General features: G+C 35.0%; 1 protein-coding gene across 5 annotated transcripts in view; it reads right to left on the reverse strand.

Annotated features, from left to right (window-relative positions):
- Window positions 1–19183, reverse strand: part of SSBP2 (single stranded DNA binding protein 2) — a 247817-nt gene that overhangs the window by 58075 nt on the left and 170559 nt on the right. For all 5 annotated transcript variants that reach the window (XM_037159305.2, XM_037159306.2, XM_037159303.2 and 2 more), the window contains one exon: window positions 3525–3584. In XM_037159305.2, the coding sequence (XP_037015200.1) occupies window positions 3525–3584 (60 nt within the window). The remainder of the gene's footprint in view (window positions 1–3524; window positions 3585–19183) is intronic.

The raw sequence follows: 19183 nt of genomic DNA on the forward strand, positions 1-19183 counted from the left end.
ACCATTTAGATATACTATAATTTACTTAACCACTTATCTACTATTAGACAAATACTAGACACTGTAAAATAGCTTGATATAAAATAGCTATTTTAGTAAAATAGCTTGATGTGATGTGCTTTTAGAATACCCAAATCAGTTTTAGAATATAAAGTGGTTAATGGCATTAACTATGTGTTACTTCGATTCATATACCTCTTGACAGAGTTTCAGGAATGATCATAAATAGAGTATAAATTCTCAAAATTCTATAGGATTGGATCAAAAAATTATGGTACATATACACAATGGAATTCTATGCAGCAGAGAGAAAGAAGGAGCTCCTACCCTTTGCAACAGCACGGATGGAACTGGAAAGCATTTTGCTGAGTGAAATAAGCCAAGTGTTGAAAGACAAATACCATATGATCTCACCTTTAACAGGAAGCTAAACAACAAAACAAACAAGCAAGCAAAATAAAAACAAAGACACTGAAATAGAAAACGGGGATGGCGACCAGAGGGGAGAGGGGAGGGAATTTAAGCGGAGAAAGGGGAGGGATTTAGAGGAACAAGTATAAAGGACACAGGGACGATAACTAAGGGGGGTGGAAATGGGAGGGAGGTGGGGAGCACGGGATGGGATGGGCTGGGATGGGAGAAATAGAAAACTGTACTTGAAAAATAACTTAATAAAAAATAAAAAAATTCTATAGGATTGATAAATCAATAGTTTATTTTGGATCCACTCATGAACAGTCTATTTCTGGCTTCTGTGGTTTTCCTCATCAGACTGTTTAATGAATATTGTGAATTTTTCTGATTAGACATCTTATCTGTGAGAAGGATATGGACCTGCTGTACTTGAGGTTATAGACACTTCAACACCAGTAGCCCATTCTGATAGCTGAACCAATTCCAGTGTAAAATTATGTAGTAAAAAATGTTTTTTGGACTTAATGTATGTTTCATGTGTTTTCTCATATATACTTATTCTTTGCCAACTTGTATAATTTTATAATTTGACTTTCTTTTAGTCATTTTGGAGACTATTACTCCTTCATATATTTTTTGGCATAGTGATCTTATACCATATTCTAAATGCAGTCCTATGAATATATAAACAGCATAAATACAAACCATTGTGAATTTAGTTCAGAACCATAACAACCATCTCAAGAGAACTTATATTAAAATCTATAGTCTAATCATCAGTAATTATAAATTCTGAAGGATATGTTTATTAAAGGAATGTCTATTTACATATTTAAAATGATTAGTCAATACAGTTGAAGAGGTTAATATTTCACTTTTTACTCTCTTAGATATAATCTAATGATAAAACCAAATTTCATTACTTTATGACTACTATAAAGATCAAATTAGAAATATTTGATACATTTGTTTTTGTGTTCATCAAATTTGAGTTAATCACCAAAAACAGTTCTGCCGACTCTCCTTTAATGAAACTGGGGCACCATGTTGTTGCTTTAAAGGGCCCTGCTCCTAAATGGTAAACATTTTCTAAAACTACATGTTTGTAGAATTAATTTGCATAGAAAATTATTCTTAAACATAGTATAAGTGTAAATAATTATAATTTGAAAGTTGGTTAGATGGTTGATAGATGGTTGAACTAATGAAGTTTATGTATCTGTTGTGGGGGTGGGTAGGTAAAAAAGAGCCACTCACAGAGGAGTACAGTGGTTTTAAAATACTTTTAGGCAAAGACTGTTTGAAATTCTGGAGGAGAAAGAGCCTGTATTGTAACCCTTCATTGCCTTTAACTTTTTAATTGCCTCTTTTGCAAACTCACATGAATTATAAACTTGTTCTTTAAAAAAAGTCTAGATTTATAAGTCCACATCCCCACTCCAACACACTCCTCTTCCTAGAAGTGCTTTCCTTTGTCAGTCTGTACAGGTTTGGAGCCTCTCACAGTGTCTTATACACAACAGGCATTTCAACACCAAATGGATACAACTCCATTCTGTAAGATTTTTATCATGATATGGAATAAATAAAGTCAAAAATTCTAATAATATACTTGTGCAAGAAATTCACATTTAATTCAGGTTTTCAGGAACCTCTTAGGTGTATGTCACATACAAAGTCATGAATGGGATGTCTGAAATACGGTGAATATTTTAATAAAATATGCAACTTTTTGTGCTTTGAAAAGAAACTTAGAAGACTCAGGCACCTATGTAAGTACACCTGACTGTCAACATACAGAGGTTCAACCACAGAGAAAATAAAATTCCCGTATGTTTGAACACTTGGCACCTGTGCACGTCCTTTTCCTATTTCATGCCCTGTTCCCATGGCCCTATGTTCTGAATGCAGATTCTGAAGGACAGGACCCTCCAGCTGCTAATGTGGGGACTTCCAGGCCGGCTTCCTGCTTCCAGTTGTCCCTGGGGGTGAGTGTGGGTGCTGGCACCCTTAGCGTGCACTACAAACAGACAACACCAGCAAAATGGGACATTTCAAGAACACTGCATAATTTCAGTAAGAGTTGAGAGAGAAGAAACAGATTCTGTTGCTATAAAATGTGTTAGGCAGTGCAACTTTCTTCTATTTTTGGTCAGGAAAAAAGTGAAAATAGAGAATAAGGCTGAAAAAAAGAATTTATTGTGATAATGGGTTTACTTTGAATCTGGGAAAATGCTGAGGTATACAAATAGCAGATTTAGAGAAAGTGACAAAACAATTATTTTAACATAACTATTCCATACAGCTAAGCATTTAATTTCTTTTTGTTATCTGCATCCTAAAATTAAACTATAAACCCCTTGCAAGTAAAAATTGTGTTTTATTCACTTTAACAAATAAATATTTATCATGTCGATAAAAAACTATTCAAGGGCAAATGTTTATAAAATCTCAGAGCTCTTGTAAGTAAAAAAGTTAATGGACCTATTGTTAATTAGTTATTAATAGCTCTAACCCCTCAAGAAGCAGCTAATTTTATGTCTGGTATGTCAATATAATTGGAGAAAATTGGTATAAATGTTACAGCCATAATAATGAAAATATATTTAAAAATAAACCAGAGTATGTTCATAGAAAATTTTATTGCCATCTTTTAAATGAGAATATAATCAGTGTTTAGGAAAACTGTACACATTTAAAAGTTAGGTTCAAAGTAAATGGTAGATTCTGAGGTTCAGTCAACCTTTTTCCTGTAAAGATCTATATAGCAAATATTTTAGGGTTGCAGGACATGTATAGCTTTTATCATGACTCCTCTAGCTTCCTTTGCAGTGTAAAAGACGCCATAGAAAATACACAAATGAATTAAGTGTGGCTGTGTTCCCATAAAACTTTATTTACAGAAACAGTCATCCAACCTATGGACTGTAGTAGGACAGCCCTTGAAGTAGATTATATACTACTAGAAGGAGCACTCAATGGGATAGAGAACGGATACTTGAATATTGCTACAGGTAAAAAGTATTTATGACATTTTCTATTTCTTTATTGATTCTTCAAACAAACAAACAAACAACAAACAAAAAACTTAGGTAGCACATAAATCTTACCTGGTTAGGTATCCTCAGTGGGGGCCTTGGACCTCCAGGGTACCGAGGTGACATAAAAGGCTATTAAAATAAAACAAACAAATAAACCAAACCAAACCAAAAGAAAAAAACAGCACAATGTAAAATACAGATCTGAAAATAAACTGTTTAAAAAATTTTAGAACTATACAAAACATAAATCAATTTACTTCCATATGTGATTGTTTTCAGTAGAATAAATGCTTTTAAGAAAAATTACCACTGTATTTTATTTTTTGTAGAATATCTGCAAAACTTTCCAAGAAATTTGTAAAAATACCAAAAATGACTAAAGTAACTAAAATTTTTAAAATGTGAATTATTATTAAGATAATGATATCTAATTGGCAAAACAAACTAAGAAAGAGTTTTGAATCTCAGTAAAGACTTCTGGAAGAGGCGTACTGGCAACCTCATTATACAGATTGGGTTCCAGGTATATACTTTCGACTGAATAATCCAGTATGGTTATCAGTTTCCTTAAATAATTTTAAAGTTGCCAAATTTCTTGACTTTTTCTTTTGTAGCTCTATTTAAAATGGTAAAGATATTTCTTCCCAAGAGTCACTGTGTTTAAAAAAGCTTTGGCTTTACTTAATCAATGGTTAGTTATGATTCAAAATTGATTATAAACTTTAAAGTAGGAATTTCTTCATATATGTTGAGCCTAGCAGATTGTGAGGTGTATATTTTTGTGAAAAAGTAGTCTTACATTAAAACTCTATTCAATTTATTTTGTAAGATGAATCAGAACTTGCTGAGACACGCTGACTGTCAGTCAAAGAACTGTCTGGAAAACTCCCTGAAAGTATCTTTTTGGTGACTCTCCAGTGTTGGGTGGAAGGAGAACATGTTTGATCAATCAGACTTGGTCACTGAAATATTTGAAGTTATTCCTAAAATTATTAAAAATTCCATTTTTTATTTTCTATGAAAAGTAGAAAAAATATAATTTTGTTTAATCACATCAAAATGTATAATGTTTTTAAATGTAAGATTATTCCTTACATGGAATATAAGCAAATTATAAACTCTAAAGTATTGACTATTATAAAGTAAAATATTAAGAATGGATTAATATAAATAAGAATCAATTTAACAAAGGCTTCAGCAATATAGAACTATAGTACTTTATATAATTAAATTCCACATTTAAATGTATTTTCTAAAAACATTTTTAGATATTAGGCCTGTAGTTCATGGCTACATATATTTCCCAGGGTTATTTTAAAAGTAGCATCTGAAAAATAAAATCCTAAAATATTTATGCTGCAGAGAATTTTTCTTTTTCTTACTTTTAAAAAATTTATTGGGGTGATATTGGTTAGTAAGATCACACAGGTTTCAAGTACATTTCTATGGTACATGATCTGTATATTGCATTGAGTGCCCAATTATTTTACTATAATATCTTGGTCTTGACAAACCAATAAGAGGAACTTTAGAATTAAGAGAACAATTTGGCTTTTGCTCATTGTGGTCTTACATATTAATGTATTCCCAGGAAACCATTTTAAATAAACAGAAAGGGTGGATTTTTCAGGATCATCTGATAAAGTGTAAGTGGATTTTCCAAGCTTAACATTTAAAAAATGCCTAGTTTACTCATATCTGATCAAAGTTGTCTCTCCTTTATCATTTCTGAAACTCTACATTTCTGGATTAGTTAAGTATATTGCCAATTATTAAGAAATGTATTCCAATATTCATACTCCCTCTGCTATTTTCCTAATACCAATTTCATTTATGAAACTGTTTTCTCAACTTCTGGACTTATTTTAAAATTTTAATAATTGAATATAGTGTTATTGAAATTTTAGAATGGTTGTTTTTCCTTCACAAAGAGAAGTTATATGACATACTCACGAATCCAATGTATAATTTCTATTTAGTTTTTGAAACACGGAGAAATAAAAATGGCTTACTAATAATTCTTATCTATAATAAATTCACTTTGAAATGAAATATGAAGTAAAAATTATTAAAAATATTACCAAATGCCAAATGCTGAGTTAATTATTGAAAAATTTTATTTTAAGTGGTTTATTTGAAATAGAGCATTTGAGATTTTCACGTTCCTCTGATTGTAAAATGATGCTATGGTGTTAGTTTAATGAACTATGTGAAAAAGAGATCTGTCGGTATCTGTGGCATTGGGAGTGAGCGTACGGTGATGGGACTGTGGTGCTCGCCCATCTGACTGTGAGACCCGTGGAGGGACTGCTGAGAGGAACAGGCGTTCCCCTGGTAGCTGGGACCCTGCAGGTCCTGCCAGAGTAAGATTACGAGACAGATAGACTCTCTCGTTAGTTATTTCCTCTGTGTGCTTTCCAAGATGTTTCAAATTTTTGGTTTATTTTTTTCTTTTGGCAGAGAAAAAAGAAGGAAAACCACTTATTAATTCCCATTGATTATATATAATTAAAGCAAAAAATGACAAAAACCTAGTTAATCTAGGTTTAAAAATCTACTACTTTTACCTAAAATATAAAGATTGCTATAGGTAAAACATTTTTAATATTAAGTTAGTGCTGTTATAATATAAGCTTTTAACATGCAGACTGATCCTAACATGTAGCTATCTAGTTAACCACTTAGGTTCTCAACTGCCTACTTGCTGAGTTATAGACACAGCAACAGAACCCAAGAGTTTGCATACTGGCAACTGAGAGTGTTCTACACAAATACTTGTACTTCACTATTCAGAAGTCAATTTGCTTTCAAATGTAATATAAGATATTGAAACAAATTTAAATTATTTATGGTAAAATATGAATCTAAGAGCTTGCCTACTAATAATATAAAGTACATCTACTGACAGACATGTGAGTCCTCTCTGCTTTAAAAACCTCGGAAGAACATGTTCATCATATTTGGGATAAAAAACTTTTTTAATAGTTCGGGCATCAAAATAATTTGCATAAAGTTGTCATGAGATGAATGGATATTTTAACTGGAAAAACCTTCCCCTTGAAAAAGTTACTTATACTGTGTGTGCAAAAATCATTTGACTGGGAGTCAAAGGTCTGGATTGTAGCTTTTGCACCACCACTAATTAGTTAGCAGATGAGCCCTGAGAAAATAACCTTTCAGGGCTGGAGTTTTCTCAGCCTTCAAATGAGGGAGTTGGACTAGATGATCTTTAAAGTTCCTTAGAAAAATGAACTAAATAAAACCCTATGATTCTGTGTCGATTATTCCCAGGATTACCTTTAGGTATAAATATTAACATTCTGTAAATATCTATTAAGTGTTTGAAGTATGTGGGGGTGGTTTGGGGGGTGGGGTCATAAGCATGTGCTCCTGAGGCACAAACTACCTTTACTGCGGAGCTGCAGAAACTTATTTCCATGCTTTCTAGAGAAAAAAGGAAACCCCAGTTAAAGAAAAAAAAAATACTCTAACAATTATACTTTGTTCAGATCAAAGGTTAATAGGGAGAATTTTAAAAGTTGCACTTATTGATTAAAATGTATCCCAGGGATTAGTTCACTTAACGAATATTTATTAAATACTTATAAAGGCAGTGTTTTAGTGGTTGGACATATCAGTGAATAAAGCAGATAAAAATCATCCTGCTGCTTAGGATTGTTCAAGGTTCACAGTCTGGTAATTAATAGAAGAAACAATTTTCTGGGAATATTGTTTTCTACTATCAGTCCACTAATCTGGAACAAATAAAATGTTCTCTTTACCAAAAGGCAAGAATCAATGAAAACTCAAAGAAAATAATATTTCAATCTGGTGCCTTCCCTCAAAAGTGATATTACATCATCCCTATTTGACAGAACATGAATGTAGTGCTATGAATGACTGCAAATCAAACTTATAATGGGAAGAAAATGAGGACAACTGTAAATGAACAACAATAAAAAGAAAACAAAAAATAAAAAATAAAAGGTTTTCCAAATTAGACAAAACTCATGGAGTAAGATTCTTTATGACATGATAAATTGAGTAGTATAGTTAGCACTATGACATGTGGAAATTACATTTACAGGCGTAAATTCTTATTATACATGTTTTGGTTGTCTGCCCAGAATGAATGGAAAAAACCAGAGTGAATAAAACTATGTACAAAGCCAGAAAATCAATAAATATTTGATGACTAAATGAAAGAGAAAAAACAGAAATACAAATACATGTTTATCTCATTTCCTCCAAATGGTCTTTTAGAGAAAGAAACACAACATTTATAATCATAATTTATTTCAGTATAAATATCACTCAGTTTTAAAAGATTATTATTTCCCATTCTATCAAGAATTATTCATGGACTTTTAAACTTCTGATTTTCCTAATTTTTCTTTTTTAAAGGGAGAATTGTCCTTTCTTCTTTGCCCTTTCTGCTGGTGCAAAGAAGTCGCCTCCCTCTTGTTTGGTCTCTCATAAGCCCTTACTGTTTTACCTCGATTCCCTAAGAATCAGAAATAACCAACTCTTTTCTCACACTAGTTGAAGGTACATTTCCCAGTCCAATTCTCTCCTTCTCTGAAGACCCCAGACCTCCCTGCCCAGGGAACAGTTGTATAAATAATTTAGCAGTACTAAATTTACTAGTGATAAGAACCATTTGAAGCCCTCACTTTCTTTACTATATACAAGATCAAACTGGACATCTTCAATGATACATTGCTCAAATGTTACCAACTTTGTTGACATTTTCTAATATTAATAGTTCCCCAAACCCTGTAAGTATGATTTTTCAACACCAGAATATTCACTGTTTCTTGAGATCACTTTGTACTCTCTCTGCCAAGCATCTCTATTAATCCTCCAAGGGCCAGTTTTTGTTCTGTCCTCTGTAAAGACTCTTTCTAGTCTCCTTTCCCTCTACTTCCTTAGCACTGTGTTCACACCATGATCATGGAGGGTTTAGCACACTGCAGTGTGACGTGGGCTTTGATGTGCAGAAAACCCACTTCAGAGGAAAGAACAGAAACTGTTCGGAGCAAGTCATTACCTTAATGTGAAGCAGCAAAATGTAATTTATCCATAAAATAAAATTGGTATCTCCTAGAAGCCTTAAAATTGATGTAGCAACATATAAATCACCTTAAATCTTATTTTAAATATTTCAACATGGCTTTCAGAAACTCTTTAAATCTTAGTCTTTAAGAACAAATTGATAGGAAAGAAAATTTTAAATCATTAAAAAGTAAAAGGTTCTTTAAAATGCCAATCATTTTAAGCCCTGCTGGTGTGGCTCAGTGGACTGAGTGCCAGCCTGCAAACTGAAAGGTCACTGGGTGGGTTCCTGGCCAGGGCATGTGCCTGGACTGCAGGCCAGGTCCCCACTGGGGGTGTGTGTCAATGTGTCTCTCCCTCCCTTCCCTCTAAAAATAAATAAATAATTATATATTTAAAATGCCAACCATTGAAGCACTTTCTATATACTATATTTTATTTTATGAGCATAATTTAGGATGTATCAATGAGGAAGAGAAGAATAACACTAACTTCTTTAGAGTGGAAAAATGTAACCTTTAGTTAATGCTTCCGAAAATTTAAGTCTGAGTGAGGTATATTCTAGAATATGTAATTATGCAGGACTTATGTAATTTAAAGTAACTTTGAACTTTTTTTAATACAAAATTATTCATGTGGAATTAGCTCCTAATTTTGAAGAGAATAGTATCTTTCTAACTGAAAGAAATACTGTACAATTACCACATTTATGAAAATATGAACTTACAAAACAATTTTGCGACTGAATACTCACTTCAGAAATAACTTCTCCAAAAAATTACTTGCAGTTTTACAAGTACTGTGTTGTACAATTACAGTAAAGTCTAACATATAATTTTATTCGAATACGCCTTTTTGGCGTATTTTTAGAACAGATAGTTTTACTTGTTAGAGTTTACTAGTTCAACCTCCTTATTTCATGTGAAACAAAACAGAGCAAATTTCTTAACTGCCACTTTTGGTTTCTTACTGCTGTAACATTCTGCTACAGTAGTATATTTATAGAATAAAGGCAGGTACACACACCTCGTTCTCATAACCTAGTGACCACACATAAACTAACTCTGTACTTCCTCATGGGCTTCCAGCCACTGTGTGACCATTCACTTAATGCAGACTTCTTCCCCCAGGCCGCCACTCAACCAGGAAAAGCTGAAGAGGCAGCTGTATTCAGGTAAGCAAGTTAATTTGCATATAAAGCACTAATTAGCACGTGACCTTGATTCATTGGAGTAAAAGAAATGTGACAACTTAAATAAAATAAACTCAGTAAGCTTTATGTCTGTTTTCTTAAACATTTTTGGTGGCACTTTGATAATATTTCTGGACTCTAGTTTGTGTTTTTAAAGTCAGATGCTGACAGGGAATAGTAGAAGCTGGGTGGGGAATGGTGGCAACGGATGTGGTATTATTAGAAAAGTATCATCATTATAATCAAACTGTTCATTATAACGTGATAACTTCTAATGAGGTTCGGGAGGAAGGGAAGGAAGCAGTTAGCGCACTCTGAGAGATCATTACACAGTAGCATCAATAAATATTTGGTTGGTTCCAAAGCTGGCTCATTGAGGGAATCAGCAACACTGATAGGAAGATTGCAAAAAACAGAAAAAGATAAAATAAAGCTTGGTTCTTGTGTTTAAAATATCACCTGACCAGTTTATTTTTAAAAATAGCATCTTGTTAAATTATGTAGTATCTATTGATATTGTTACTGAAAGCCACAGTATTGGCATAGTATATCTGATTTTCTAGTGGGAAAATGTTTATAAAATATGTGTAGAGGGGGCAATTCTGCTTGCTGAAGTATAATATATTATATCCTCCAGAGGACCTAATAAAGGTAGGCAATGAACAAGTGTTGGCGACCCCAAGAAGATACTGAGCTATAATCACAATACACATATCAACAGCATACAAGAAAACATAATTTAGATGACCAATAGGGCCTTTTATTCTAGTGTACTGCCTTCAGGTTTCTCTTACTATATATCTGGGGTATCAGAGTTGAATAATTCTTAGGTCGTTTTACAGAGTACCAATATTTACTAACCACTCTTTGGTATAAAGGAATGTCAGGTTAATTTATGTATGATCTGGCAAAGAAAGTGTGGTAAGTTATTGATCTTTTTCTGAAGCACAGAGCAGCCAAGAAAACTGCTAACAACTCCATATAGCAGCTTACCTCTCGTTGTTAGTCTCATAAAGTGCAGTGTTTATACATGGGACACTAATCAAAAAGCTGTAATTCTTAGGTCTCAGAAATAACATGTTTTTAGCTGAAGGGAAGCAAAATTTGTCACTCCAAAATATGCTCCTTTGGGATATTAGTTAAGCTGGTTATTTTAAGAAACTGAAGACTAAGGAAGAACCTTTGATTTTCCCCCTAGGTGCCTAAAAAATTGGATAAAGGACCTGAACCAGAAAGGGAGTTTTCATGACAGGCAACCGCAGTTTAATGTGAAGTACCGTGTGTGCAGCAGGGAGGAGCCTGGCAAGGGCCTTTGATCCAAGTCCCATCTGTGTTTCATTGTTAGAGATGGCCCAGCAAACATCTGTTTACCAATTATTTATTTTTTCTTCTCCATGTAAACTGTGAGTTGTCTTCCTTTCCTGTGAAGTCTCAAACCATCACCTCTCCCCCTAACTTCCTTCTCCTTAGTTCAAAGTGACACATAAGTCTCAACTGCCTAATTACTCCTCAGGTGTCATGTTCTTACATACAACCATACATCCGTAGTAAATTTGGTTATTTTCAACTGTTAATCTGTCTTATCTCAATTTGATTATTACACCAGCCAGAAGAAAAGGGAAAAAAGGGAAATTTCCCCTTCCCCCCCACATGTTACATATTTTCCATTAAGAAAGGCTCTTTTAAGTAAGAACATTTAAACATTCGCTTTCTTAATATCAAATTGTCTTTAGCACATAACCATCTTTAGTCCAAAAATCTTAGAAAATGGTTATTTGCCAAAAAGTAATCTGCTTCCATCAACATTTAGCAAAAACACAAAGTACAAAGTGATACAGAGCCTGATAAAATATGGGTTATCTTCAGTAATTATATTAATTACAGGAAGATCAAATATCTACCTTACTTGGTCCTTGGAAGACATAGCTTTAGACAGATTTAATCTTTCTTCTGATATTTTGATGTACTGTTTCAAGCAAACACAGGGAATAAGATACATTCTATGACATAAAAATTACTCTAGTCTCTTTCAAGGGAAAAAACATGAATGTAATTTTATAAAATGATAAGTATGGCAGGTTATGATTATTTATCTATAGTACTGGAAAAATACTGCAAATATATTCACTGTAAGATTTAAACAAAGGCATAAACATTTTTAAACTAAATATTACTTTTTATTCATTCTGTGTCCATTTTTTAGTTAATTTAATTCTCTTTTTTGTGAGAAATTTTTCTGTATAGATTTCTATTCTCTATTTTGCTATTCTATATTTTCCTTAGGGAAATATATCTTTCTTATTAAATGTGCTAAGTTTCTTGAAGTCATGTGCTACTGAGAATATTACTTTGAAAAGTCATTCCAGAATGTTGTGACGTTACCATTTCATTTCAGATATCTTAGGCATAATAAGAATATTCACTTATATTTATAACTCCATGAGATATTTCATGAGATTTCTTTATGAAGTTTTTTCCTGTAGAAAAGTAATGAAGCATAAATTATGCATCAAATGAAGTTTGCCCAAGCTACTTTACAATTCCTTTCTGTTTTTTATGAAAGTCTCCACCAGACATTACTGATGCCCCAGTGGATAAGACACTCTTGATTAACACATTTTAATTCCAACTAGTATTAAACTAATTTAGCTAACCAAATGACATACTTGTACTGCCATAGTCTTCTGATAAGCATAAATATGTAGTTTATCTCTTATACATCTTAAATATTCTACCATCACCAATACAATTAAAACAACTCCTAAAATAACTGTAAAATATTAATAGATCCAGTTTCCTACATGTTGTTTTGGCAATTCAGCACACAGTAATACTGAGGTTGATTCCTTTCATGTGGATTTAGTCCAAACATCAAAATTACTCACTTACATTATGGGTCTTTTCAAAAAGATTCTATTTCTGAAGTCTTCACTACTGTGTATTAGATACAGGTGTGTGACAAAGCACTTGTGGACTGTGAATGGGGACTCTGCTGACTGCTGGTCCAAGGAACTATAAAAGTTTGATAATATTTTGTAAGAAACTTTAATGATTTGTTTCAGATCAACTTATATTCACACACACACACACACAGACACACTTTTCTGGAGTCTGTGAGACTAGTAGCTGGAGTCCGACAAGGCCTGCACTGGGCTCTGTGCTGTCTCTCATGACTGGCTGAAGTCACAAGGACAGGTCAACCTACATCAGTGCATTGAAAAACCTACAATGGGTATGAAGATAAATATTTAGATTTATAATTTGGGATAAATTATCAGCTGACTCAATGAGAAAGGAAGCTAAAACAATTTTTAAAAGCCACTCTTTTTTTTTCTTTCACACTTTTTTTATTTAGTTATTTTTCAAGTACAGTTTTTTTGTCTATTTCTCCCACTCTTAATTTTTCATTAAAGAATGCAAAAGTGTTTCCTGGCTTGTTTTCCCTATTTTATACTATCCTGCCACATAAATTCATTCCAGATGCAAGTGCGTGAGACAGGTGTTCATCTAACTGTACCACTGCAAAAGAAAAATGCTACTTTGTTCTCATCCTTCCCATATCTTGATATGCTAGGGAAATTTCTGCTGTTTAGGTAGCAGTCCTTTCAAATTCACATGAAAAAATAACATCTGTGAAAGAAACTAGCCTATGGAATTGGTCTTCTGATACAAGTGGCAGATTATACACAAGGGTGGGCAAAAGTAGGGTTACAGTTGTAATACAATACGTAATACAATAACAAATAAATAACAATATAAGAATAAACTGTTTCATGTACTTACAACTGTAAACCTACTTCTGCCTACCCCATATATTTTTAGAAATAAATATCTTCCTTTAGAAACAAGATGATACTTTCATATGCACTTGGTTATTTACCTGTAAACATGAAATATATACTTAAAATTACTCAAGTCATGTCTAAACCATATAAAATAATCTTCTTACAGAACAGATATCTTGCATAAATTATTAATGCATCAAAAAGCCTTTTGAAACTAGAGTACACTAATTTGACTACTTTTAAAAGGTATAAAAATAAGCAAGATGAGAGAATTCAGATTGCATAAACTAAAATTATTTCTACATCTCCAATTTGAAAATGCATTTTGGAACATGCATATCTTAAAATAAATACATGTACATAATAAAATTTATAAGACAAATTCAAATGGAAAAGTATTTACAGATGTCAAAAGTATTTGTAATGTTGGAGATCATTTATAGAATATAAAAATGACAGAAAACAGTATTCACATTTGCAGGCCTTCTAAGTAATTAATTCTATTTTACTCTTTCTTGATAAGTATCCTACTATGCATAAAAGACATCTGATTACTCTATTCCCTGCTATTATCCTTATACTTAAGATTATACCTGATTGCTGCATGGAATGGATGATACCTGGCAATAGCCTATACATCCTCTCCTCCCACAGTGGCCAGCAGAGCTGGCCCTCAGTGGGGATGAGCAGCTGGTAAGAGCCAACACTTCACTCCCAGGAGGATTCCTCTGACCTCCCCGCTTTCTCCCTCCAGCTACTGCCTCCTTTCTCTTTCCCTTTAGAGCAAAACTCTTTGAAAGAGTTGGACATACTAGTTGACTCTAATTTCTTTCTTTCCAGTTTATCCTGAAGTCACTTTTATGAGGTTTCATCCCTATCACTCCACTGAAACTGCCTTATCAAGGCCACCAATGACCTTGTTAAATCCAACGGTCAATCGTTAGTCCTAAAGCACTTGGAACTATCAGCAGCATTGGACACAGCTAGGCATTGCTCTCCTCCTTGAAACATTTTTAGTTTTCATTCAACTTCCAGGATACCACATTGCCTGGTTTTCTTCCTCCTTCATGGTCTGCTCCTTCTCATTCTTCTTTGCAAACTCCTTCTCATCTCCTTGACTTCTTAACATTAGAATGCCTTGGGATCCTTGTAGAGCTTCTTTAAGCTCACTACCTTGGTGATGTCACACAGGCTCATAGCTTCAAATGTTATGCATATGCTAATGTTCCCTAAATTATGTCTTCAGCCCAAGCCTGAAATATGAAACTCCAATCTCTGATATCTTATTTCCTACTCACCTCTTAGGAGTATCTGAGAGCCATCTTAGTCTTAAGTTCAAAATTAAACTTCTTATTTTCCCTCATACCTCCTTTTGAAGTTTTGCCTACATGTGTAAATGTCAGCTCCGTTTTCCAGTGGGATAGGACCAAACTCTTGCAGTCGCCCTTGATTTAGCCCTTTCTCTCACAACACATGTCCCAACCATCACCAAATCTGTCAGCTCTAGCTTCGTCATGTATCTAGAATTCAATAAAATCTTCTCAAAATTTTGCAGTGACATCCAAACTGGTCTCTCTGTTTCCATCCTTCCTCCTTCAAATTAATCAGGACATAGCAGCCAGAATGACTCTGTTCAAACCTTCTAATCAGAGTAAAACCCCCAAATCCCTACAATGATCTACAAAGACTACATGATGTGGCTTTCTGTTATCTAAGACTCCATATCTGACCCCAGTCAAACCTCAGTTCTCAACTGTCTTGGTTCTTAAACAACTCGGTTCTCAACCAAGTTGTTCATGGAAAAATGTCTCAGTTCTCTAATAAAACTTCAGGTCTTGATTTCTACCCGACAACCCTTTCGTGCTGACATCTGTATGACCAGTCACACATCTCTTGGGCGACAAAAAGAGATATGATTTTCAAACAAATCACTTCTCAAACTGTTTTCTGGAATGAATTATGTTTGAGAACTGAGGTTCCACCCTATTCTCCCCAGCTGACACTCCACTTTAGCTACCTAGCCCCTCTTATCTCGCAAAAAGCCAGCCGTGCTTTAAACTCAGGGACTCTATGTCTACTCGTCCCTCAGCGTAGCACACTCCTCCCAGACATCATATACACGTTCCTTCATTTCCTTCGGGTATTTACTCATATGGTATCTGAGCACTGCTGTGGACACTACCCAGAACTTCTGCAATGCTGCCTGTTTTCCCGTTCAGTTTCATTTTTTTCTCCTCAGCCCTTATCACTATCTAACACATCATATATTATAAAACAATTATTTATTTTGTTTATTGACCGTCCCCCTAGACTCTAAGTTCAATGTGGGCAATGATTTCTATTTATCTTGTTAATACAGTAGTAACTGGAGTACGCAGGGGTAGGGAGAGCAACAAATTCAGTTCTCATTTATCACTGAATGTTGTCAGCATTCTTAGCCAATGGTTCTCAAATTTTAGTTTGTAAGAGTCATCTGTTAAAAACAAAATGAACAGGAAGAAAACATAAAGGATTTTTAGTCCCACACCTCCATTCCCAAGAGTTTGGGTGTACTAGGAGTGGGCGACTTCCATGACTCTGGTGTCAGTGGTGCACAGAACACACTTGGGGAAACATTGTTCTTGATCTCTGCCCTCTGGACATCTTGCAAATCTCTGCTAGTGACCATATTCCAAGAGAACAGGAGCGGGCAAATTATGGCTCATGGACCAAATCTGACCCAACACTTGTTTTAACAAATAAAGCTTTATTGGAACAGCCATGCTTATTGGTTTATGTAGTGCTTATAGGTGCTTTTATACTACAACACCAGAGTTGAGGAGTTGTGACTTCAAAGCCCTCAAAGCCTAAAATATGTACTGTCTGGCTTTCACAGTTTGTGGATGCTTGATGAGTTATCCCAGAACACTATGTAGTGATAAGTCATTTTTAAAAAAAGAAGACAAATCTATCCTACCTCTATAGGGAACTTATAATATTCCTTCTTTAATTTCCAAAAAATGGGCCATTTTTATTTCTGTAACCACCATTAGATGAAAATTAAATTGTGTTGTAAATGCCCTTTGCATATTTGTAACTTGGTACAAACACATATATTCCCCCATAAGACTTTAATAAAAACTTCAGCATTCTGGAGAAAATTTTCATTAGACATGTTTTATAAGAAAAGTAGTAATTTCAAATTATTTGAAAAGTATATTAGCTCTTGTCACAGATATAATTTAAAGTGTGGTATTTTATTGTTTCATTTGAATATCTTGACGCCTTTAGCTTAATGACACCTTTAGTATGAAAGTAAAAGGAAAACCAGTATGTGTCCAGAATGGTCAAGCTAACTTTTCTTAAATACTCATTTCGACAAAGAAATTAGAAAAAGAAGTGTTTCTAAGAGAAAACAACTTCATTCCATCTTAATAGGAAGACCTAAGTCAAGTCTCTGGACCCCTGACACGCCCTTGTCTGCTCTCCATCCATCTAGTTGCTGCTGCAGGCCTTCAGTCGTTTGAAACTGCATTTTTAAAAAAGCTCACTTAGTTACTCAAGCTGAGCAGTTTTAATTTGTTCTAATAGTCGAGGCCAGAGAAACTATTACCACGACTGCAGGAAAGCATTATCAAAGCCAGCAGCTGCCAGACACCTTTATTTTTTCAGGCTGCTTTTATTTTTATACTAGAGAAAGGCTCGTTCTACTTTTAATATTTACAATCTCTGTTCTCTAAAGATTCAATTTTACATTTCTAAGAAAGTTAAACTTAATTTTTATTTCTTGAACTTTGATAAATAAGTAAACTTCTCTACCTCCATTCTCTAAATCATGGTGTATTTAGTTCTAAGAAATACTATTTTTAATGCTTGAATTTTTAAACTATATAGAGATCATATTAGATGGTATAATTAGGTAAGTAAGTTCTGCTTGAGATTTTCAGTATCTTATTTATTTAGACTAAGAAAAGACTAATCCACTTCTGGTCAGGATGGTAGTACAGGTAAATATGGCTTGGATCCTCACACAATCACATCACAGTTACACCTAAATTACAGAACAATCATCACTCAGGAGCATCAGAAATTGAATTGAAAGGAAGTCTGATAACTGCAGATTTAAAGAAACCACATCCATCCAGACTGGTAGGATGGGCAGAGATATGAAATGGGCTGGTCCCACATCTGCGTGTGGTGAATAAAAATTGGGATGGGATATCTTGGGGGTGAGGAGTCCCAGTACCACACCAGGCCCCCCAGCCCAGGGTTCTAGTGCAAGAAAGGTATGTTCCCACAACTTCTGGCTGCAAACTCCAGTGGGAATTAAGTCAGTGGAAGAAACTTCTGGAGTCCCAAGCAGTTCCTCTTAAAGAACCCACACAGAGACTTAGACTCACTTCCTCTGAGGTCCAGCACCAGGGGAGTAGTTTGAAAGGCACCAGTGGCACACGGGAAGAAACTGAAGTGTCTGGCATTAAAGCAAGAGCTGGGGGACAGATTTCTCCCAGAAAGAAAGGTTGGCAGAGCCCATTTTCCCTTTTCTGAACTCTCTCCCCATGCAGCCACACAGCCACAGAGCTTGCAGGGGGATACCATATCTGAAGCTCCATCAACTCCATACTGTGTCCTCCACCCCGGAGATAGCCTGAGGCTCTGTCCTACTCAACTTACAGTGGTCAACAGTGCCTTTTCCATACAAACGGCTCATCGTGCTTCACCCTTCACAAACTCCTAAATCCTTTCAGATAAGCAACAGTGAGCTCCTTGCCCCTGTACCTCTCACTAAGTGGCTCTAGGGACAGCACTAGCAGCAGCCAGCCTAGAGTCACAGCTTAGTTTCACCTTGGGAATGCCAAGCCCAGCACAAGTAGCAGCCATCTTAGTTTGCTTTATAGCTCATGCAGGGGGCCATGGGCAGAACACAGGTGGAGGCAACACAGGCCTGCCCCTCCTGGGGAACCTTAGGAACTACATACCCAGTAGACAGCTATTGCCCCTATATAGCTGATCCTCCATGGAGGGTGGAGGTTGGTGGTCAGTGGTCAAAGACATTCCTTGCAGCTGACTGGTCTGGGTAAATCCCTTTCATTGATCTGCCAACAGCAACCAAGGCTCAACTACAAGAGGAAGGTGTACTCAGCCCACAAAGGGTACACCTTGAGTACCAAGCTTGGGTGATACCGGGGGTGCTGCCACCGGACCCTACAGGACACCTACAACATCGGGTCATGTTACCAAGACAGGGCAGCTCTACCTAATACATAGAACAGGAGGCTGCCAAAATGAGGGGACAGAGAAACATGGCCCAAATGAAAAAAAAAAAAAACCAGATCAAAACTCCAGAAAAAGAACCAAACAAAAGGGAGATAAGCAATCTGTCAGATGCAGTGTTCAAAACACGAGTTATAAGGATGCTCAAGGAATTCGGTGAAGATACCAACAGCATAAAAAAGACCCAGTTAGAAACAAAGGACACACTAATTGAAATAAAGAACAATTTTCAGGGAAACAACAGTAGAGTGAGTGAAGCCCAGAAGCCAATCAATGATTTGGAACATAAAGAAGCAAAAAACAACCAATTAGAACAAGATGAAGAAAAAAGAAGTCCCCATACCCCCCCCCAAATCAAGGTTAGTGTAAGCAGCCTCTGGAACAACTTCAAGAAGTCCAACATTCACATCATAGGGGTGACAGAAAGAGAAGAGAAAGAGCAA

Source organism: Artibeus jamaicensis, unplaced genomic scaffold (genome assembly GCF_021234435.1).
Source record: "Artibeus jamaicensis isolate MK-2021 breed Jamaican fruit bat unplaced genomic scaffold, CSHL_Jam_final contig_373, whole genome shotgun sequence".
In the NCBI taxonomy this organism is placed as follows: Eukaryota; Metazoa; Chordata; class Mammalia; order Chiroptera; family Phyllostomidae; genus Artibeus; species Artibeus jamaicensis.